Source organism: Apostichopus japonicus, chromosome 15 (assembly GCF_037975245.1).
Source record: "Apostichopus japonicus isolate 1M-3 chromosome 15, ASM3797524v1, whole genome shotgun sequence".
NCBI classification, from domain to species: domain Eukaryota; kingdom Metazoa; phylum Echinodermata; class Holothuroidea; order Aspidochirotida; family Stichopodidae; genus Apostichopus; species Apostichopus japonicus.
This window is the reverse complement of record NC_092575.1, coordinates 25,519,243-25,542,469: the sequence shown is the minus strand read 5'-3', so window position 1 is coordinate 25,542,469 and position 23,227 is coordinate 25,519,243. Positions and strand designations below refer to the sequence as shown.

Sequence of the window (23,227 nt, the reverse complement as noted above, 5' to 3'; positions counted from 1 at the left end):
GGGGATAGCAAATTGTAAATCTCCCTACTTTAGCGAAAGACAGATTGGTTTGCCTGATTTTAACAATATGAAAATTAATATTATGTTGTTCTCTGCATGTGATATTATCCCCTCGGCCCAATATCAATATAATTTAGCTAATTTGAACCGGGTTTGGGGTTGGATTCCACACTCGCAGATTCCTACATGGTGTTCACTGTATAATCATCATCCCAGAATCCCAGTACTCTATAGCTGTTTCATGGACAAAGATAAACAGCTAGATCTAACTTGTGGGATGAAAGTGCTGCATCGATCAGATTTTTCCTCTATAAGAATAGAACACAGAAGCTATAATGCAACAAATACATACATATATTGCTTGAATGAAAGGATAGGCTACAGAAATATTAGAACCGTTGTGAAGTTTGTTTTCAAGTTCCTATAACAAAATGTTTCATTTTCGAGGAAACATTGGAATTTGACGTATTTTGTAACAATATGAACTTTAAGCTAAAAGGTGTGGTGTTATCTGCTCATGATCGACACTGGCAAAGAAATGTTTTCTTTAAAATTTTGCGATCCAATTTTCTACAACTTGGGATCCATTAACAACATATAAATACATTTTGGGTATTGATATTACAACTTTATATGCAATCCAATGTCAAAGCAATTAAGACGAAACATAAGCCATGGTATAAACATATTATTTTGATGCGGTCGATAATAAGGAACAGCGAAACCATGCCTATGACCCTTTGATATATTAGTCAGATTCAGGATTTGGGGTTATATGTTGTGAATGATGCCTATGTAGATAGGAAGTTGTAGATCCTCAAAGTTAGCATACAGTGGAGTATGAATTCGATTTATAAATGTAAGCTTGTAAGCTATGTCATCACCAGGCATTACCACGTTGATACTTGCTGAATTTTTTGTTGTTCTGGGGGAAGCGTTTTATTAACGAATGAACAAATAACTAAACTGATACTTATTCACAACCAAGAACGTTCTGATAATTAAGTTTATTCCAGTGTAACTGAAGCGCATATCCACACGTGCACGCGCGGGACACGATTTCCTCTACACCTAATATTCACGCGTACCCCCACCCCCTCCCTTCGCCCTCATTCATACACCGTTACCAGGGGGTGGGTGCGTGGTTTAAAAAGTTGGCCAGGTGTGGTCTTGGATTCGTTGAAGCCGACTGGATGTAGGTGTGTCTGCATGGGGGTCCTCCGGCCCCTATACCCTGAAGTTAAACGTGAATTTACTCGCATTATGAGGCATGATGCTTTTTAGATATATCATTAGGTCTAGAAGCACGGTTGTGCTTAAAACCATAGTTTCAGTTTTGGGGAAAGGGGTGGGGTTGAAAAGGGCGATGTAGGCATAAACCCCCATGGATCCGCACATGCTGCAACAAATTAAACTCAGTTTCCAAGTCATTATTATTATAGCCAACACGTCATATCATAAACTTATTTTAACTTATTTTTAAATATAGCAATATGACAGATAAATCAAGGTCATTCTTTTGGTGTGCTTTTGTTTGAAAAAATCCATCGAATTAAAACCCATCGCTAAGAAACGTATAGTCCAACTCTATGGTTAATTCAGGTTCTTTAGGTAAAACCATTGATAAGCCTACCCAACTCTTTGTCCCACAACCTCGCTCTGTAATTAGTATGGTGTATATGCTCGCTGTCATAAGACGCCGACGTCTAATTTATGTTGGGCTGCAAATTTAATGTATTCAGTTAGAATGTTTATAGGCCTCCCACTTGTCTAGTTTACCGCAATTTACGACTACATGATTTAGTGATTACCATTATTTTTCTACTCCGCTGTTTGGCCATATTGCAATCATAATTATTTTGTGAAAAGTTTTCAGGCGACTGTTGCCTATAAGTATATCAGCCAGGATCAAAATACAATAGTTATCTTTATTTATATAAGAATTCGAATACCGCCATCGATATTGATCAACGTGTCAGTGAAATAAATAAACGGATCCTTTACAAGATGAAATGCAATTACAATTTTTTATCTGTAATATAACCATTAAAATGCCAATTTTAAATACTTATGCATATATATTTAGTTTTTTCAAATTAATTTTTAGGTATAAATTGAAATGAAAATAAGGAAAAAGATACCAGTGGAAAACTGTACTGGGTCCTAAATAACTAGATAACTGAATCTTGTTTATGTGAAGTAGATTCGCGAAATTAAAACCACGATTCCTAATGTACAAATGCACACCAAACAATGCTGTACCGTGCACACGACATTCTGGCATCAGTCTTCATCTAACATTTGTGACGAGCATACGTATATACTTCAGACCTCGAAAATTGGAAGTAACAATGACACCTACAAAGGTGTTCCTCGTGCTGTTTGCAGTCATCTGCACAGCAATTTCTGTTCAAGCTGCTGACGTTATGAGTGCAAAAATAGAGGTAGGTATATATATTTAGGCCTACTGAGCTAACTTGTCTTGCCCTAGGGACCTAACAGTAACAACGGTTATTCATAGAATGACTAAGTTAGGCCTGACTTTGGTTTGATTTCAAAAGTAACATATGCTACCTTACAGTAGTATAACGAGGCCATATTGTAGGTGCAAATAGACTATATACCAAGTTATTTGAAGAGGAATAAATATTCCACATTAAAGTTAAATCATGTAACAGTAACATGGTAATCGATGTAACTAGCCTACCGGTTTCATACTAGTGAGGTACATAGACCTAACTTGTAGTTTACTACCATCGTCAAAGCACTTTGCTTTGCTATGATGTTCATTTATGTAAGCATCTCTGGAAACAAAGTTTAGAAGATCATAACCTCTAGGATTCTGTAGGGCCTACCCCTGTGAATGTTAGCAGCAATTTTATTGTGATGATTTATGTATGTATGTACAGTATTTTAGATCCTCCTGCAAGGAGGAACTCACAAAGAGTTAGTCTCTAGTCTTAGATTCATATTCAAATGTTGTTGGTGATGATGAAATTTGGGGCCCAGTACTGGATGGTACATAAACTATACGAATAGAAATACACACCTTTTACTACCATGATGTACCATCACTGATATTAAGCAGAACTTTGTCTGACCGTCCAAGTTAAATATGGAGAACTGACAGATTTTACTAACTAACCGCAACCTGCATAGTATCCATTGATTGGTTTCCTGGTTTTCTTTCAGAGCTGCAGTGGATGACGTTTAAATAAACTTCCTGAGGTGAAGGATTTCATCTTCAAGGATGTCCCTTTTTTGTATCCTTTACAATCTTAATGAACCAGATTTTATAACTTGATATATTATTGCAATTCTCAATTGCTTTTAATACCTAAATGTATTAGAGATTCCAAAGAATGTGGTAGGCCTGTGACTTCATTGTTCCAGTTCTTCTGTAGGGTTGAGAAGGTCAATACTGTCTTATAAGTAATTCCATTCTGTTGAAATATTATTAATCATCTTGTTGGATAAATCATGGATTTATACATGCTTGTTGATCCATTGATGCTACTACTGTATGTATATTGTGTTCACTAGACCTAGGCTATAGTAAGACTAAAAGCAACCACAGCAAGCAGGTACTAGAGAAGTTGTGCCTCTTTCTTTTCATATCTTGCATTTCTCTATGGTCTCCAAGTTAAGTGAAAGTGCTCATGGGTATAATTTGTAGTGTCATTTATGAGTTGCTATTTTCTACTTGAATTCATATGTTGTGTTATTTTGTACTTGAAAAATCAGTAAGTGATAAGGGTGCCAACTGTCAAAGGGTTGGCTGTGACATCACAGATTTGGGTCCTAAATGCCTAACAAATGCCTTTTGTCATGGATGATTTAAGATCTATGTCACAAAAAAAAAGCTACTTACCAGTTTTAAAGTGTATAAAATGAAGAATAAAATTATTTTTATAGTTCTGAAACAGTTTTAGCTCCAAAGTAAACTCTGTAAAAAGTGAACAAAATTTATAACACATCAAGAGCTGTAACAAAATCATATCCAATGCCATGGTGTGTCATTTGGGGTGATCTAGGAAAGCATTTGTCCATAAATTGGCTACACTAGGTCTCAAGCACAGTGGGGCTATGTCACAATAAAGATAGTGTATCTCCAGAGTTTGCTCATCAAGAATTGGCAACCCCAGAGGGAGAATTAAATTGGATTTGAATTGATGATAAAGGTTATCAGGTACTGCATGTGACTCACAATACCTCTAGCGACAAAGAGACTGCTATTACAAAGTCCAACATATTGATTATGTAGTAGAAACGTGACAGGAAACATGTGAAGGTCTACATAAATAAATTTATGTGATATTTAGGTTGAGTCTATGCTGTGATGAGTACATAGTGTGTATTGACTCAGGTTTGTTTGTTCTTGCACTGATTCTGTGTAGCTTGTGGGGGTGTATATGCACTTTGAAAATTAAATATATGGTTTTCAAGACTATACAAAATTTTCACTTCTTCAGTTAATATTACATGTGAAATGTATTTAAATTTATTACTTAACTTTGTTACTTCATGTCTTAGGGTTTCTCTCAAATGAAAGTTTTACATTGTACTATAACTCTTTAGAGATTCCAGGCATACTGTACTTTCTTTATTATTTTCTCTCCCCCCCCCCTTTTCTTTCTCTTCTTTTTGCCTTCTTTCTCTTCTTGTGTGTCCACTGTAGTATATGAGGATAGTCGGTAAGCAATTTAATTTCATAAGCCCTTATATTCATCAAAACATAAAATATGATCAATTAACTTGCACTGTACCAATCTTGTCCTTAACATGCTTGATACAGTCATAATGTAGAATTTAAACCTAAGCCCGGTGCACCGCCATTCCTTGTTCTTTTAGATGGAGAAGGGGAAGAAATTGAGGTGAGTTCCTTGACTCGAAGTATTATATTATGGATCTCTGTAATAGAGTTAACGGCCGTTGATGTAGACTAGTGCCTGCCATTCAATTTCTATAGACTTGTGTAGTTTAATATGTGTGTAGCAGTATATACAAGTTATTGTACTGATGTTTATAGGGTCCTGGAGAGTTTCGTCACTGATGGAATAGATGATGGTACACACATACACAGACTGCTTCGCTCGTCGGTGCTGCAATTAGCTGAACTTAACAAATCGAATATTAATTTTATTACGTAGTTGAATTAGATGGACTCAGCTGTTTTCTATGTGCTGTTTGTTATTATATCTTTGATGATTACTGTTCGCTCAATTGAATTGTCCCCGAACGTTTTGACCTCTTCTTAAAAACACAGTCGTCTTACTCCAAGGGTAAAGAGGATAATGTAAGTGTCAACTAATAATTCCTTATATGCATGCATTCTGTTCACAGCCCACAACCCCCACAGCAGGAAAAAGTAATAATGATTCACTATGTTACCGCGTATTTGCATTTCTTTTCCACTTGTCCCACAGAGATTTGATCTCGCTAAGAAAAATCGCGAGGAGTGCAATGAGTTCTTGTCAAATTTGGGCTTCTTTAAGAAGGAATCGCGAGAGGGTGAGGTACCTGAAGAATACCAAACAGGACCTTATCTACCAGTGGTCCCCAATATAAAACCAGATGATGAGTTGTAATTAGTGAAACAGGACCTTATCTACCAGTGGTCCCCAATATATAACCAGACAATGAGATGTAATTAGTGACCTTGGGTGAAGGTTTGTGTACCCTTTGGAACATTATTCACAATGGATATATATATCATGCGTAAGTTTGTCATGCATACGGAATGGGTTTTGGGGAAAATATTTGTCAGACTGCGACTGACCCAGTTAAGTTGACCACTGACAGCCTATACAGTTCTTTTAAGACAACATTGGACGTCTCAAATCCATCGACAATAACTGTATTGTGACTGCTCTGCTTCCACTAGGGTTGTGCCTTTGCCGTCAGTCATGCGTTGCGAGCAAATGTTTGCCCCAAAGAATGATGTTTCAAAGGGTAAGATGATATATTTAGTTTTGACATGCGTTGATGATCACTGGGCAGCAGATTTTATTACTATGGGAGGCATTGCAAGCCCGTCACTTTTCACACTCATGAAACACTACGTATCTAGACCAAACGTTTACTTTTAAATCGGTTACAGTAGCGGACCAAAATTTGTTAGTCAGACTCAAATGAAATTTGATGTTACTTTAAACACACATGTGATATTTTCAAATAACCCTGTGGACAGTTTTATTTTTTGAGGCTCTCCATTTTATTACAAGTACAAGTTAACAGCAATGCAAGTGAACAAAAATCATAATAATAATGGGTTGAGTGTTTGTATAGTCTGACTCATCCCTTTCCTATTTTGGAAATCAAAGTTAGGGACTGGCTTTCTTCCATTGTTCAGAGTTTACCATCTGACACAGACGGCCATACTTCATATTAGGACGATACATTTGATCCTACCTAAGATATGGTCTCTACATTCTCTAGTTCTTCAGTTAGTTTCTCGTTTTGCCCAGTGATCACCACCGTATGAATAAAGCTCCTGTTAACCTAAATCAAGAACAAATGAAGGAATGGTCCCGCTCCTGTCTACAAACTCTGAGTGATCGTAAACAACAGTTTGTAGACAAAGCCTATGTGGTAGTGCCGTAATAGAATGGATGATTTTAAGTCGACAGGGTCGGAGCATTATCACAGTTCAAAATGGATGATTTAGGTTGACAGGGCTGGAACTTCTGTTTTTTCTCCAAGTTTACAACGAAGCACATAATAGCACTTTGTCGGTTAGCGTGAAGTTGATGATACCCCCGAGAACAGATGGCAGCAATTTGCTTAATGGGAAGGCAAAGGTTCCATTTCATGAAATTTTACTCTTTCTTACTGGTTGTGGGATTATTCTTTCTGTTCTCTATTTCTTTGCAGTCTCGTTGAGCAATGTTAAACGCTAGTCATTACTGATGGATGAAGTTAAACTATTTGGTTAAAATTGAAGGAATTTTTTTTTGGCAGTAGAAAACAAATCTACCAGTAGGAATTGAGAATCAAGTGTTACTAAGGAATATCAAATCATGACATTAAAATGTGGAAATTATATCCCCCTTCTCTAAAATGTGGAATTTTTGTGCTCTTATCTCTGTTATGCAAGGGCAGATAAAAACTTTTGTGGTTGAATTAGCTGAACAACTAAACACCAGTAGCAATAAAAAAACAAAAGTTTACTTTTGACACTACAAAGATGTATGAGCTAACTGACAGTATGCCATATCAAGTATTTTCTTCCTTGTGTTAATTTAATTGTGTTTCAAGACCTGTGCTATCTGTCCTCGACTTGCTAAGTGTTGCCAAATTTCTTAATCCATGGATTCCATGAAAGATAACTTGCTACTTAATATATGTCATACTTCCTTATGTTGCATATACATCAATCCTTTGGGCAGAAAGTCTACCTGTGTTATTAGCAAGCGTCCTGTATGGCTGAGTTAAAGCATATGAAAAACAGAACTGGTAGGTGGGAAGGTATTCCAGATGAGTATTTAGACTAATAATTTGGGGGATAAAAATGCTGTAGTACTTACAAAGGTGTAGAACGTTAATCCACTACTTAATGGAACGGGTACTTGATTCTAACTGGAAATTAAGTTTATTAGCAAGGTTATTCTTTTCCTGCAAATGTGACCAGGGTATCCAATGGCAATTATTTTTGTTGTTTTTGGAACAGATCAAACGTCTTCGTAGTTTTCACCTTTTCCATGAAGAGATAAAATATTTTGTGCCTTATCAAACGATTCAGTTTTCCTTGTATTAGTGCTTGTGAAACTGCTTTGATGTCTTCTTCTTCAGTTCTGTGTTTAGAATGGAAGTACAGCTTTATCTAATGTTATATGCAACCTAAGCCATGTTCTGTTATGTTAATTCTTCTATCTGTTGCCGCACCTCATTGTCACTACAAAAGCCTGCTGTTTTTTTTAATTGCCCCATGAAAACTTCTTGTGTCAACGAACCAAAGACACAAGCAACCTTTTGCTGAGTTCTAATCCGATATAAACCTCTGTGCTCCTCTCTAAGCATCAGTCTTAAAAATTGCTCCTGATTGTCCGATTCTTTGAAAGGTGGACAACCAATCAAAGCACCCATGATGTGAATATTTAATTTCCTTATCATCTGAAAACAAAACATACATACCTGTGCACGCTTTTGCACCTCATTGTCACTACAAAAGCCTGCTGTTTTCTTCACTTGCCCCATGAACTTCTGGTGTCAACGAATAAAAGACTTGTGCAACCTCTTGTTGAGTTCTAATCCGATATATACCTCTGTGCTCCTCTCTGAGCATCAGTCTTAAAAATTGCTCCTGATTGTCCGATTCTTTGAAAGGTGGACAACCAATCAAAGCACCCATGATGTGAATATTTAATTTTCCTTTATCATCTGAAGACAAAAGCGTAGATACCTGTGCGTGCTTTCGCATGGTACTCTTAATTTATCTCTGGCTTGGAATTGGTCTGAACTTATCTGGAAGAAAGTAAAGCCTTGTATAATATTTTAATAAAGTTGCTATTTACATATGTGCCACCGCGATGCAAGTAAACAAATACCGTTTTGTAATTGTAGATTGTCAATCAGCAGTTTTGAGTGTCAGAAAAATGAATATTTTTAGGCAAATGTAGTAATTTATGTCATTACATTAACTTTGTTTTATCGGTTTTGTTTAGTATTAGGCCATAGGTTAACTAATTTTATTCAATAAGAGGAATAAGTTGAATGTGTGGTTTACATTTTCAACAGTTGAAACTATTTGTAGCTATATACTAGCCCCATGATGCCGTTTACTTAAATCTGTTTTCAAGAAAGGTAAATGGTTGAATTTTGGTATATTTCTTTCCCTGCCATGCTAGGGTAGCTACCTATAGATTTAACATTCAAGTTGTAAATGTATCACGTTTGTTGTTTCAGTACTATGTTTACTCAAGGATTGTCACAAAATGAATAAAAGGTAAAAAATGCATACAAAAATGGTCATTTGTGGCTCAAAGCTGGTGTTTCTCTCTGTCTGTTTGTATATCTATATATTTACAAGTTACACAAAGTGCCCAGTGGACTTTAAGGCATGCACAGGATTGCAAAGGTGCAGTGTGTTTGAGTGGGGGGGGGGGTGGGATTGGGATAATGCAAACTTTGCCCTGACTGATGTAGAAAGTGACCTTAATGTTTATGGGAGGGCCAGATTGGAATGAAGTATTTTATGAAGGAGTTGCGCTGCTGTGGGGTGATTGAAGCCGACTCCCATGTATGGGGATTTTCGGGATCATCCCCTAGATTAACAAATTTATAGAACTGTAGATGTTGAATGGTGGGTACTAGGGCATTCTTGAACTATAAATTAGGTCCATATAAGTAGCCCAGTATGGAGGTTTTGCTAATATATTGTCTGTGTGGTGTTGAAAACAAGGAGTGGTTAGGGGAGGGTACACCTGTAGTTGTCGTCCAATTCTTCCATGGCTGAATGAAGAAAAACCCTGGGCAAAGCAGTTACCCCTGACAGACGATCGGAGGTGAGTGACCCTTCCTTCCCCGCCGCGGCTATGTGCATGCCAAAAGGCCATTTTGGGGTTGAATCTGTGACAGTTTACAAAAGAATAAATCTTTGCAAATTCGCCTAAAATTCACATGGTCTTGTTAAATACTGGACAGTTTAGGTCATATTTATCATTGTAAAATCAAATGTGGGTTGAGAGGGTTTGTGGGCATAGTTCGAAAATGGCTAATAACTACCATTGAGGCGTCATTCAAATTATAACGTTTCTGTAATAATAGCAAGCTACGAATCAGCCACTCGCTAACACACCTAAAAAGTTAATGCAAATAGGAGTGTCATTAGTGGAGGGTAGAGGTGGGGAGAAAGGCTAACCTGGTACACAGAGGACTGCAGGATTAAATCCAAGTTACAAAAAATACAAGATCCAAAATTAAATTAAAACAGAGTGGACATATCTTGATCTAAGGAAATGTATTCAATTTACATTTTTTTTACCATTTTATAATTAAAAGATGCGTTAGATTTACGAGCAGTTTCTCTCTCTTTTCTTCAAAAGCTTAAAACGACAGATACACCCCTTTATATATATATAGAGAGTTGTCTGATGATCGCTCAACGCGTGAAACTCTGAGTAACAAATAATAGTGTTCCAATAGTCTCATTATATATATATATACATATATATATATATCATTGAAATCGTTGTGAGTTTAAAAGTATATATATATATATATATATACATATATATATATATATCATTGAAATCGTTGTGAGTTTAAAAGTCCAGTACAGTGAAAAAACTTCCAGCCTCCACCAGGATTCGAACCCGGGCCTCCCGCTTTATATGCGGACACCCTAACCACTAGGCTGTGGACGCTGATTGTATGTCCAGAGGTTCGAAACCGGTATGGAAGGTCGTAATTCCACTGTATGCGTTTGTCACCTGCATCGAATAATACTAGTTCTGTTTTGGTGACATATTTGCCTTACTCTAGAGATCAAAGATGATGCAATATATTTATATCTTTATATCTATAATACATACACACATACAAACATAAATATATATATGTATAATATTTATATACCAAAAAGATGAGTTAAAGAATATAATAAAATACCTAATCATATTAAAGAAAGAATAGACTTCCATAAACCTTTGCCATGTATATACTAACAGCGATTTACAATTCGTAGTGTGCTTCTTCGTCATTCCTGAATGGAACAGCGACTCAGCCGTGTTGTAAGGTGCCGACGAACCGTCACGTAAAAGGCTCCGCCCGCATTGAAACTAACTTTTAAAAGCTCATGCCCATGAAGTCCATACAATGTCAATACGCAGAGCCGTCAGGTCTACCTTGACTAGGCCGTCTAATGCAAACACCAAATAACACCCGATAATGAATGGATACTGTGTGCGTGGGAACCTGAACTTAAATATTTAAGAAATATGTAGTGTGTATTCGCTTCAATGAACTGTAATTTGACAACGGAGCAGAGTGAATAGAATTGTCACCAACCTTTTAGCTTTACCAAGGCGATGTTTGGTGTGTAGGCTATATTCCCTTTCTAAGGGACTCCATGTGGCTCACTCGATATAACACGACCATGACTGTATGGTGAGTCTCGATTAAAGGCCGGATTCGGATTAAAAGTGGATTATGTTGATTCGTCCTCGTACACAGGGACATTTTGTTCATACAAGGTACTAGACAGAACAAGATCGCTAGGATATAGTCACTTTTCCACTGAGTATGCCTGGAGGGGGGGGGGGGCGGGGTCCGAGGTCACATAAAAGCTTAATATACTAATGAAGACTTCAAAAGGGGCTGTGTGAAAATAATTGCCCTCGGTTCTTGAAACCACTGTCAATTTGTGGGGACGGGGTCGAAGCGTTAACTTTTTGTACACGCGGTCTATTGTGGCTGTTCTTAGTTCGTAGCTGCCTACTCAAATAGAGCAAGATAATCCTAATGCTATAGCAGCTTGGCCAGAAACATGTTCTTCTAGCTTGGACTAACGTGTTCGTCGAGACTGGTTACTAACCTAATTGACGTTTTCGCTAACAATAACTCCAAAGTTGGTAAATTGCCACATTAAATCAACTCCATTTCTTTTATATTGTCATGGAGATCTCATTCACTTAGAATTAAACGAGTTGTTCCAAATGACCATGTCTGCCACTGAATATGCATGAGCAATGTGTGAACACCAAGGGGAATCACCTTAGAACCTACCTTTTTAGTCTAGTGTCAGAAATTTGGAGAAGACAAAAAGGTCCATCGGAAATGAAAGTTATTGTACAAATTTGTGTTTCTTAAGAAACCTTTTTAAACCTCAATTATTCTATTTTTACCATCAGACGAGCGTCACCGTTTATAATTATCATATATTTACATATAAAAGACAGTACTAAACATTGAAATTCGACCCGTTTTAAAAAAATGCATACTATACATTAAAAAAAAGTCTTTTGAAATAGTTGGAAAATCGTTTACATTACACAGTCTGGAACGATTGGGACCATTGTACTATGTTCTTTATCATGTAAAGAGCAACCTTGCAGTGTATAACGGGCCACGCACGTAGATCAATCTGCCGTACGTGAATAAACTTAAACCTGTAGTTTATCAAATTTGGACCAATCAGAGATGGGTTGCTTCATCCATGGTGTTGAGGAAAGCTGGAATGAAAAACAAAAGAAAGCCAATATTCAAGTAATAGCTAATAAATTAAAACTATAATTATTAACGTCAATGGCCAAGGATTGGACCAGAGCATATTCAGTCCGAAAAGATTATACAGAGAGCAGAGACTGACCTTATTAACAAATTGGTTGCATGTGTTATGATTGGCCTATAGGCCTACTGTGGGGCAACGACTTAACTTATCGGGTGGGGGGGGGGGGGGCTGTAGCCAAGGATTGTAACAAGTGCCTATAAAGCCAGCGAAGCGCGCCTACACTATATCGCAATGTGGGAGCTTACACTATAGCGCAATGTGGGAGCCTACACTATAACGCAATGTTGGAGCCTATACTATATCGCAATGTGGGAGCCTATACTATTTCGCAATGTGAGAGTCTACACTATAGCGCAATGTGGGAGCCTACACTATAGCGCAATGTGGGAGCCTACACTATAGCGCAATGTGGGAGCCTACACTATTTCGCAATGTGAGAGTCTACACTATAGCGCAATGTGGGAGCCTACACTATAGCGCAATGTGGGAGCCTACACTATTTCGCAATGTGAGAGCCTACACTATAGCGCAATGTGGGAGCCTACACTATAGCGCAAAGTGGGAGCCTACACTATATCGGACAGTGGGAGATGGTTTACACATCCTCTTGATCACCTAAAAACGCAAGGTGCTGTGTACATTAAGCTCCTGGCCTCTCACCCTTTTTTCAGACTCAGACTTTTCATATAGGCCTATATACTTTCTTCAATTCCTTAGTAATGTTTGAAAATAATTACTAGAGGGTAATGATTTATTTCCAGTAAAAGAACTTAAAATGATAGGCGTAGAGTTTTATGGTCTTAACATTTCTAATAAAATATCAGGTCACGTTAAAAATATAACGTTCGTCTTTTCTCCTCCACACACCCCACCCCAACCCACCCCTCAACTTTTCTTTTCATTTAACCTAATACAACATACTACTTACAATGTATCTAAAGAAAGATGATGGGGCTGTAGTTTAAAACTAACCGAAATCGGTCCCAGCTATTGCTCCAGCAAATCTACCACCAATTATTAGAAACTATAGCAACAGACCATCACAGATTAAGACAAAAGTGAGTCGGGTACGCGGTTTAGTTAAATAGAAACTATGGTTAATGAAGATAATCAGTTAATGGTGGGAAGAAAACAGACACGGGAAGGCGAATAATAATCAGTGACAGTCCCTTAACTGATCTAAGCGTTGTTATTTCATAATCCATGTATTAAACAAAGAAGAAGAAGCAGTTTCCTACTTCCCTTGGCTCAAGGTGTTTACACATACACCATTCGTTACTTCTTACTATAGAGAAGAGATTTATAAATAGGCTATATATCGATGGTGCGATGATCAAGATATGAAACTGCCAAACAGCTATATGTTCAAGTTTGCTATAAGTCTTTGAACAAGTAATGAAATTAGGTTTCCTATTTGTAAACTCTGGTTGTGGAAGGTCACGTTGGATTCTATGACAAGGGAAGGGGGGGGGGTGGAGATATCGCTTATTGAAGCCCTTCGTTAGTTACCAGGTAACAGTACAACGCTTTTTGTATTATGCAAGGATGAATATTGGAATAATTTGTAAGTTAGAGAGGCTACACCATGGAGGCTAAGCTAAACTCCCCTCTCTTTTTTTTAGGCTTTTCTAAAACTAATAATTAAGCAGGGATTTGCTAGTAAGTAAAGATAATGGTTGGGGTTGTTTCTCCTTTATTATACTCTTTGGAAAGTTGGTTAGAGGTTAAAGGAAGAAACATACGACATGCAGCCCTGCATGAAATCAAGCCTACACTATGTGTACTAGCAATACACATTCCCCCGCAGCTTGAGAAACATGCCCCTGTGGACTATAAACTGCATCGTTTTTACTTCTTTTTTCTTAAGAGCTGTTATTCTGTTCTCCCTCGTCAAGTATTTCTGTTGGTGACGCAAAAGCTGCAAAGGAGAAATATTACTGAGTATTCGGCGGTATCAGTAGTGACGTTACTACAAATGACTGAGGCATATATATGAAAAGTTGCTAAGGTGATATAGAGCCTCAACTTTGTTAGATTTTGTTTTATGTTCGGTTTCCACTAAACTACATCCTTTCAACAAATCAGCCGAAAAATGTGACGAAATCATTGATTAAGTTTATGCGCCTCACCACCATAACTCACACCTCAGAGGGCTGGTATAGAGTGGAATGGGATTCGACGCCGATTAATACATAATATTTAAAGTTCAAATGTTTTGCGTGCGTATCAGGAAAGGTAAATTGTGGCAGATCAGAGTTTCAGTTATTTGAAAAAGTATGCAGTCATTTGATCATACACAGCGGGGTAAGGGCAGTATGCTACCACCATCCTTCCAGGCTCCTATCCTAACCTCGTTGCCAGGGATGTTCTATATATCTCGTTGCATTTCAGTTGGATCTTTTCACTATCAAATTACTGACTGCTAGCTTCATATACCGTACCTCAGTCATAATCCATGCATGAGTTAACTTGAGACCATACACAAGTTATATTGGATGAAATTGCTTCACTAAAATCGTTACTGTTACAAGATTGTCAAAGTGCCTGCTTACAGTCGTCTTATTGGACACCTACAAATGTCGCCATTGGAAGGGCTCCAAACCTCACTGAGTTTTTGCCCTCTGGTCTTTGCGAGCTATCTTTCGCCAGTTTTGAAATTACGGCGTATAAACGACGAGTCAGTGTCCTTATACCATTTTCATCCAGTTGCAATCTCTTTTGTTATAGATATATACACGGGGAAATATAATTGAATTGTGCGACTGCAAAATTAATGTCACAAAACTGGTCAAGTTTTGAATCTGTCTCGTCTTGTGTAAAAGTAAGTGAGCCTGACGTTTCGAACCTAGCAGGATCTTCCTCAGAGGCTATTTTAGCCTCTGAAGAAGATCCTGCTAGGATCGAAGCGTCAGGCCAACTTACTTTTACACATTCTATTACACAGGCTCGCTAGTGGATAAGCAGTTTGCTAACAGTTTTATTTGATTTTGATTTTGTCTATCTCGTCTTCATAGATGATATATACTAGGCTGTAAATATCCCGAACGGCCTCCCACACCACAACCGTCCCACCCTGCGATATATATATATATATATATATATATATATATATATATATATATATATATATGTATATATATATATGTATATATATATATGTATATATATATATATATATATATATAGAGAGAGAGAGAGAGTAGGTTGGCGTCTATCTTGGCGCAGAGTGCTCTATGTCCATTGGTATATATATATATATATATATATATATATATATATATATATATATATATATATATATATATATACGTTAACATGATGCAGCACGTTCACTTCAACGACGTTGTGTCATGTCATTAAATTAAATTTAATTGTGAGGTTAGACATCTTTGTGCCAATGTATAGCGGTGGCGTGTCCAGAGAAAACACATGAAAGACAAGCCAATTATACAATAATAAGATATTCCTGACTAATCGTTCGAAACTCCTGAGTTATCAATCGATAAACCTGGGATATTTACTGATAATCCAGGTATATTGCGGCTTGTTAATCCAAGTTCGGATTCCGGTCGTTAATCCAATATTTTTAGCGATAGAACAGAATTATTGGTTTGGAAACCTTGATTATCACCCATGAACTTGGATTATTAATATAATAAAAGAAACAATGGGAATATCGGTAGAAAACATCATGGATTATTCGTCGAAAACCAAATTTATCGCTCGAAAGTCCAGGTTTATCGCCGATAAACTTGGATTATCAGTTCAAACTTGGGGCTATTGTTCTATAAACCTAAAAAATACGGCCGGGGTCATAGTAAGGTGGGTTATTCATACAAGAGGAACCTACGGTTCTCCCATCTGAAATGACTTTCTAAATTAAAAAAGATCCCAAATTTGAATTAAAATGTTGAATTGGAAGCCACACGACGTGAGAGTTGAACCCCATAAGCCCCTTTGGGCCTATCCCGCCTTCCATCATCATCATCATCATCATCATCATCATCATCATCATCATCATCATCATCATCATCATCATCATCATCATCATCATCATCATCATCATCATCATCATCATCATCATCATCATCATCATCATCATCATCATCATTAAATACCGAATTAGCATTCAGTTTAAAGGTTATTTGATTTACCTGGATTAACATACGCGATATCGTCCCCGTGATCAGCACCATCGTCAGGTTTGTCGTCTTCTTCCTCTGGTTTCTTCGTTCCTTTGCCGTACGTAATAATGCAACATACTGGACAAAAACACGACAACAATATCACGGTAGCATTGGCGGTTATACCGACACAGATACACGGTATTTGATATATCGTGTCTGCATTGACGAAGCAGATCATCCAAGCGACCATTAAGAGGATACTGGATAGGCTGCTAAGGAACAACGACCTGGATTCATGCACTATTCTGGGATCTCTAAGACGAAGTACTGAAAACACCAAAGTCAGAAGAACCAAAACAAAAACATAGATCATAGACAAAACGATATTACGGTTAGAGACATCACATAACAGTTCATTGCAGGTGTCAGGCATTGACGTCACACGTGGAGAGGAGATAACAATCCACTGAACCGAAAGAGCGATTTGGGGAATGAGAAAGACTACAAAAGCCCAAAACTGAGACCAAGGTCCTAGCTTGTTTTTCTTTTCCGCATTATCAGTAGTGTCATATCCACTTTTACGGTCCAGAGTTATGAAGGTTGCTAAGCATTTCACGAGGAGAGCTGCGAAGACCCAAGCGTAGATAAAAGCTGTACCGAATTGTCGAAAACCACACACGAGGTTAGTGGGGACTCTCGTATAGAATATATTTGCGCAGTACATCAACATTATACCAATTAACAGCAGAATATTTGCTACTAATGATGATTTTTGGGTTACGGGATACCGGCGCAGAAGTAGCAGAATGACCACAAGTACTAATGCAAAAAGTCCAAAGACGAGAGATACTGCAAAAATGGCGGGAATCCATGGATCCTCAAAGTTGTGTGTCCAGACGGTAACGGACTCCGATTCCCTTAGTTTATACCCACTACTGAAACAAAGACAGTTGTCATCTCTGTAAACTGCATTCTCCACAACGAGCTGATCAAGATCTTCGGAATTCGTGGTTCCCGTGGTAACGGTGCCAACCTGATTGAGGAAGAAATGACACAAAAGGTAAAAGAAGCTATAAAATGCAGCAAAACGAACGAATCATACCTTGATGATAATCAAGAGAGACTGCCATTTTCAAATTATATTTCAAATAATGGCTCATGAATATAGATTAGCTCAAATATATGGATATTGTGCAAATAAATAAATATATATATATATATATATATATATATATATATATATATATATATATATATATATATATATATATGTATATATATATATATATATATATATATATATATATATATATATATACATATATATATTATATAAATGCAATGGAGGTAAACGACAAAGGCAAATGAATATATTTTCATTATATCAATACTATCAATTATCAATATATGGATATTGCAAATAAATAAATATATATATTTATGTTTAAAAGTGTGATTAGTACATTTGCCATGTTTTATGTTACAAAATAGCCGCAGTTGGTTAATAATGTTTCTTTGTAAAATCACAACTGACTATAGCAAACTGAAGGACTGATTTAGTGCTGGACTGAGCTGTTTGCTGTCAAACTAACGATCGGTGCTCGTTTAGATCACAGGCAAAATGACTACCCGTGATTGGTCACAGATGTTGAGACTGTCTTTACAGTTGTTATCGTAAACCGCCACACACAACACGATCGTCGCCGGCTGCTTGTTGGGTAAACGCTACTATGTTGTGACGACCCTATGGCAAGCCGTTTTACTTTTTATTCAATATTTGATGATATCACCATTAATTTGCTGATATCAGCTATTAAATGCTGATATTATTAAAGCATTTGATGGTATCACCAATTATTTTGTGATATCATCAATTAATTGCCGACGACGCGACTCGACCCGAACACTGGGTGGATCTTCATTAGTGGTAACCGCAGGCAAACGCGATCTGCCCGACCGTCCGAGATTATGTACGTTGCGAACGACCAGTTAAGTCGAGGCTTATATATGGGGCCGGCTTTATAACAATCAACGATGGTCCATCTGGATTTGTGTGTCGGTTAGTAGGCCTATTACTATTGAGTTCGCCATATGCAAAAATGTATATAAGAAGCTAGCTATAGTAAAGATGAAATGTTTAACATTTATTTCAATGCAAGACGAACGTAAGCGTGCAAATTGTGATCTAAAAACTCGTGCAAATGTAATATAGAGGTTCTAATAGCTGGTTCTGTGCGCAATACATTAATGTTATTTTGACACATTTAAGTTATTATTTGGTAAATACATTATTTCGGTTTATGAAAAACTTCTATATAGCTTTACCTCCACTGCGTTGCCAGAATCTATCACAAGAACTCCATAAGTTTTACTGATCTCTTCCCCGTTCTGAGATGAATTCACAATTCCATCATAGACGTTCCTGTTTGGTAAACGTTGTAGAAAAAGTTGCAGACAATCTTTCGTGGCATTACCATTACAAAATCTGCTTAAAGTATTGTTGATACCCAGAGAAATCCATTCCACAGCTCGGATCAAGCTCGACGTATGTGACGCAATAAATGTGTCATCCGTCCTGTTACCATCCTCCATAAGAGTTCTCTGCAACCACGGGTTTGTATCAATAGCGTCCTGGGAATGAAATGAAAACAAAATGGCGTTTTGGAGCTTTTCAGTGAATCATACTATATATGGAATTATCTGGCCGACAAAAATGTCAGAAATCGTATGGAATCGCTAATTAATATGCATGATTAACTATCTTTGCGTGAAAAGTATAGTTTTAACTTATATAAACAACAACTTTAGTTGAATGGGGAAGACATGAACAGTTCTCGGCAATAACATGTGACGTCTATTGTGTATCTCTTTCACTTAATATTATTTTTATTTCTTCCAGAGAGAGATTGACACAAGTAGTTCGCTCAAGAGAACACAATAACAAAAGAAATTAAATCACGTCAGAAGGAAATGTTATCCGACAAGTGTCATGGGACTAAACACATGTGGAAGAAACCTCTGATTGCAGAATGCTGAATGTCATGTACCAGTAATACTTTAATGATGGGGTTCCCTAACTGGGGTGAATGAACCCCCCGGGGTGTGTGAGTCAATCCCAGGGGGTTCGTGAGACGTGTCTGAAAGTCAAAACTAGAGTACTATTTGTTGAACTAAAATCTGATATATCATATAGTTTAGTAATGTACAAAAGTCATACCTATCGACAAATTCTGCAATATTACACTATGAACCTGATTTTTTACGAAGCCAGTTATGCGTATTATAGTATAATAATGACTCATATCGTGTCTCGATAAGTTGGGGGTTCGTGGCCAACTCTGACATCCAAAGGGGTATCGTGGGGGGATAAAGTTGGGATGGTATAGCATAATACTGGGATAATATGGTATGGGATAAGAGATGATGTAATATGGTTGGACGGTCATGTAAAGGTATGGTATGGTATGAGCTAAAAGATAATGTGACGTTATATGATGGAATTGGATTACACTGAATTACATTTTTCTTTTTGGAAATCAAAGTTTTAAGTATATATCATGACCAAGTATATACAAACATGAATGAGGCGTTGTTTTAAATCAAATAGTATATATGCTTTATCTTTTCAATATGGCAAGCTTCCATTTATTTTAACTTACATTCAGATCAAGCCGAAGGAAATATTCTTCAAAGGATGGATTTGAATCATATGTTACGTCATCGATAAAGATAGTACTTTCAGCCTCCGCCAGTAGCGATTCACTTAGTATGTCGTCTGTTAGTGCCATATTCCAATCAGACGATCCCACGTGACTGAATTGTTCACTCCTCAATCTCGCTGCTCTCAGAAGTATTGTAATCTCTTCTGGTGAGACAATCCAAACTAGCACCTGAATATCCTGGTCTGCGACACTTGCCAGAAAACTGTCCGCCATTGCTTGAGTCAGCCCGCGAGGAATGCTTTGCTGATATGATACACATATGCCGACATTTCCTGCACTTTCAAGGAATGCATCTCTCCTGGATGGACCATTTTCATACCCCGAATAAAACAAACCTACGTTGAACCAATTCGATTGTTCTAAGATCGAAGATAATACGAATGCTTCGGAGGACAAAGGAACAGCGGACGTCAGGAAATGAATTTTTTTGCTACCATTGACGTCGTCCATAGCAACAGTGTCATCACCGGAAGTGACGTCATCATCTTCGTTTTCCTCTTCAGTCGGCAAGTACCCAATCTGTAGCAGGAAAATGGAAGAAGAGCATTCAACAAAGTCTGTCAAACTTAAGGAGTCGATATAGTGCCCATCCCATCACCTGATCGTTACCGGTATACATTAAAAGCACATAATGCCACAAAAATACATAACAACTTTGAAAATATCTGTCAGTTTACCTCAAGTCCACTTTCAGTAGTTTCATATATTTATATAGTAGTTATATGGAAAACAATCTGTATTAAGGAACTTGAGTGAAAATTTTAAAAGGATTCTTAGCATTTTCTCCCCATGAATCATCCAAATTTCAGTCGAACAATATTCGGATGTATTGATATTATTGGGACCGTTTCCTTACTCACATAGCTCCATGGTTTAGACAAATAAATCATCTGAGACGAGCTAAATTTTAGATTGCGGAAAACATTGCTAACATCTTTTACAAGATGTACACATTCACAACGTTTTCAATGAAAAGATCATTTTAAGATTCATCTTGTATGTACATTGTTTCTACATATTTTTTTATTTAAACTGATCTTATGTTTTCCCTTCATCAAGTTTACGAAACATATAGTAACTGTGTAAGCGAACACCGTATCCGTCTAGATGTAATAGCAATTCTCTCGTCTTCCATACTGCCATAATTTATGCAAAATAGCTTGGCCACTCGGCATTGTCAGTCAAAAAGTTTACAAGATAAACTTACTGTAGTTATCCCCAACTTATCAGAAATATGTTCAACAATAACGCCCGATACATGGTCTTCTGAACCGGGAACAAGAATACCGACGGTTGGACCGGTTCGTGCTAGCCCGGTATCGGTATCGGTATCGTTGGCTGACATGTCGTAAGTGCCCGATATTGCACGCGATACTTCTCGGAGTGCGACAACGGGATTGGCGCATGCGTCCACAACCGTTAAACCGACTGACTTAAGACCAAACAAATTATCCGCCTGACCTATGGCAAACTTTAGCGCTTCTATGTCGTACGGTACCCGGTGATTAAATGGACCGGTGCATTCTAAACCATCTACATTCTCTCTGTAGTTAACCACTGCTAGAATGTCTACCTCGCCAGGGATGCGAATTATTGGGGACACATCAATGTGATCGGCAGTGCAACGTCCAAAAAACGTAATGAATTGAAAAGAGAGACTAAGCAGGAAAACCGATGAAATCCTTCCCGATGAAAACATTTTGCTAAAAGATAAAAAAAAAAAGCGAGAACGAAACAAAGGAGAGAAAAAGTGATAATAAAAGAGATATAAGAACTATATACAATATATAATTCAGATAACTAGTCAAAAGTCGCAATCGATATCAAAATTATAGTAAATTTTTATAACTAATATGGAATTTATATTTGTAGCTTCGTGAACTATGCATGCCTATTACAATACGTGTCAGGTGCCCTTCAAACTATATCAATGTGTTAGTGCATTACAACCTTTCGCAAACCATAGTGTATCATAGGAACAATAAATCTTCATAAATAGACTTATACAGGTGTGCCCTGTATGACGGTGTAAATTTTCCCACGTTATTGTATAGCCTACATAATTAGGTAATGTAATGATGCAGTGTCTACATAATACTGAAGAAAAAGCAAAGAGAATCATTTCATTGCAACATTTACGCAGATTATTCACTCACGGCAGGCAAAAGTCTAAACCGAGTAATTTCCTTTGACCTTCACCCAAGTATATAACATACCTTCACATACATAGGCCTATATGTATACATCATACATACCATCACATGTATATAGTCCTATACCTTTGTGTAAAGATTCACCGAAGCTTTAAAATAATTGGTACCATTAACAGTGAATTTTTACCTTATATAGTTTAACTGGCTCCAAAATTAACCAAAGAGAAAAACCAAATCTTACCTCATTACTTAGCGTAACATTAGAATCAGGTGTTTGTGTGTGTGTATCCTTTACCTGTTCCAATGAACGGTCCACTTTGCAACTATCTTCAATGTATATACGTTACACAAGTTTATGGAAGTGTTGACTCTAACACAGTACCATCGCGTCACGCTTACTCACAAACCTATACAATGTTAGTCATATACAAGAATAAGTCAAGTTCATTGTTAATTTCGCACTGACTGAGACTATTCATATGTAGCCTTTTGTTAGGAAGGGAAAAAATTACCATAATATTACAAAGAATTCGGTACCACGCACCGTTAACTATCCTAAGTTGCGGGTGAATACACAACTATAGACCAACAAGGCTACACACCTTATCATCGAAGTTAAAAGGGATTTTTCCTCCCTCTAAGGACTATCGTCAACCCATGACACAATATAGGCTATATATACTATAAACTTGTAACATTGAGAGTATACATATAGGTGACTGTATATCAAATAAATCAAGTTAATTTAGTAAACTAACAATGAATGAAGTGGACTTACATAAAACAATTATATAGCTATTCAAAATCATGTAAATCCAAAGAAAATATATCGGTAACACTAAAAACAAGAATATTGTTTCAACATAACTTATGCTAATAAGGATAATATTTTATTTGCAATTGGTTGTGAATTTGACAATGTCATGACCCAGCTCATGAAATATTCATATATATATATTGGATAGACTTTGAACTAACCAAGGGAGCTATGGTAAA

The 23,227-nt window shown here is 37.1% G+C and overlaps 2 protein-coding genes across 3 annotated transcripts; one reads left to right on the top strand and one right to left on the bottom strand.

Annotated features, from left to right (window-relative positions):
• The first annotated feature begins 2,250 nt into the window (after positions 1–2,250).
• On the top strand, positions 2,251–8,964 carry LOC139980544 (selenoprotein M-like). The gene is made up of 4 exons (XM_071992265.1): positions 2,251–2,444; positions 3,193–3,263; positions 4,796–4,874; positions 5,427–8,964. Exons 1-4 carry the CDS (start codon positions 2,352–2,354, stop codon positions 5,586–5,588), a joined length of 405 nt encoding a protein of 134 aa, XP_071848366.1. The 5' UTR covers positions 2,251–2,351; the 3' UTR covers positions 5,589–8,964.
• Positions 6,225–22,692, bottom strand: LOC139980543 (metabotropic glutamate receptor 3-like). Of its 2 annotated transcripts, XM_071992263.1 has the most exons (7): positions 22,473–22,692; positions 21,286–21,781; positions 20,016–20,597; positions 18,682–18,987; positions 16,384–17,389; positions 14,082–14,147; positions 6,225–12,170 (listed from the first exon to the last, which is right to left on the bottom strand). In XM_071992263.1, exons 1-6 carry the CDS (start codon positions 22,475–22,477, stop codon positions 14,092–14,094), a joined length of 2,451 nt encoding a protein of 816 aa, XP_071848364.1. In that variant the 5' UTR covers positions 22,478–22,692; the 3' UTR covers positions 6,225–12,170; positions 14,082–14,091. The 2 variants fall into 2 exon arrangements, with proteins under 2 accessions (XP_071848364.1, XP_071848365.1); XM_071992264.1 differs by lacking the exon at positions 14,082–14,147 and having other exon boundaries at positions 22,473–22,680.
• Positions 22,693–23,227: the final 535 nt, after the last annotated feature.

Excerpts from the sequence above, each read along its gene's own strand:
- LOC139980543 (XM_071992263.1), bottom strand. Across the intron at positions 17,390-18,681 it reads ATTCTGGCAACGCAGTGGAG|GTTGGCACCGTTACCACGGG; the intron begins GTAAAGCTATAT and ends TTCCTCAATCAG. Across the intron at positions 14,148-16,383 it reads TATCGCGTATGTTAATCCAG|CTTTTGCGTCACCAACAGAA; the intron begins GTAAATCAAATA and ends TCTCCTTTGCAG.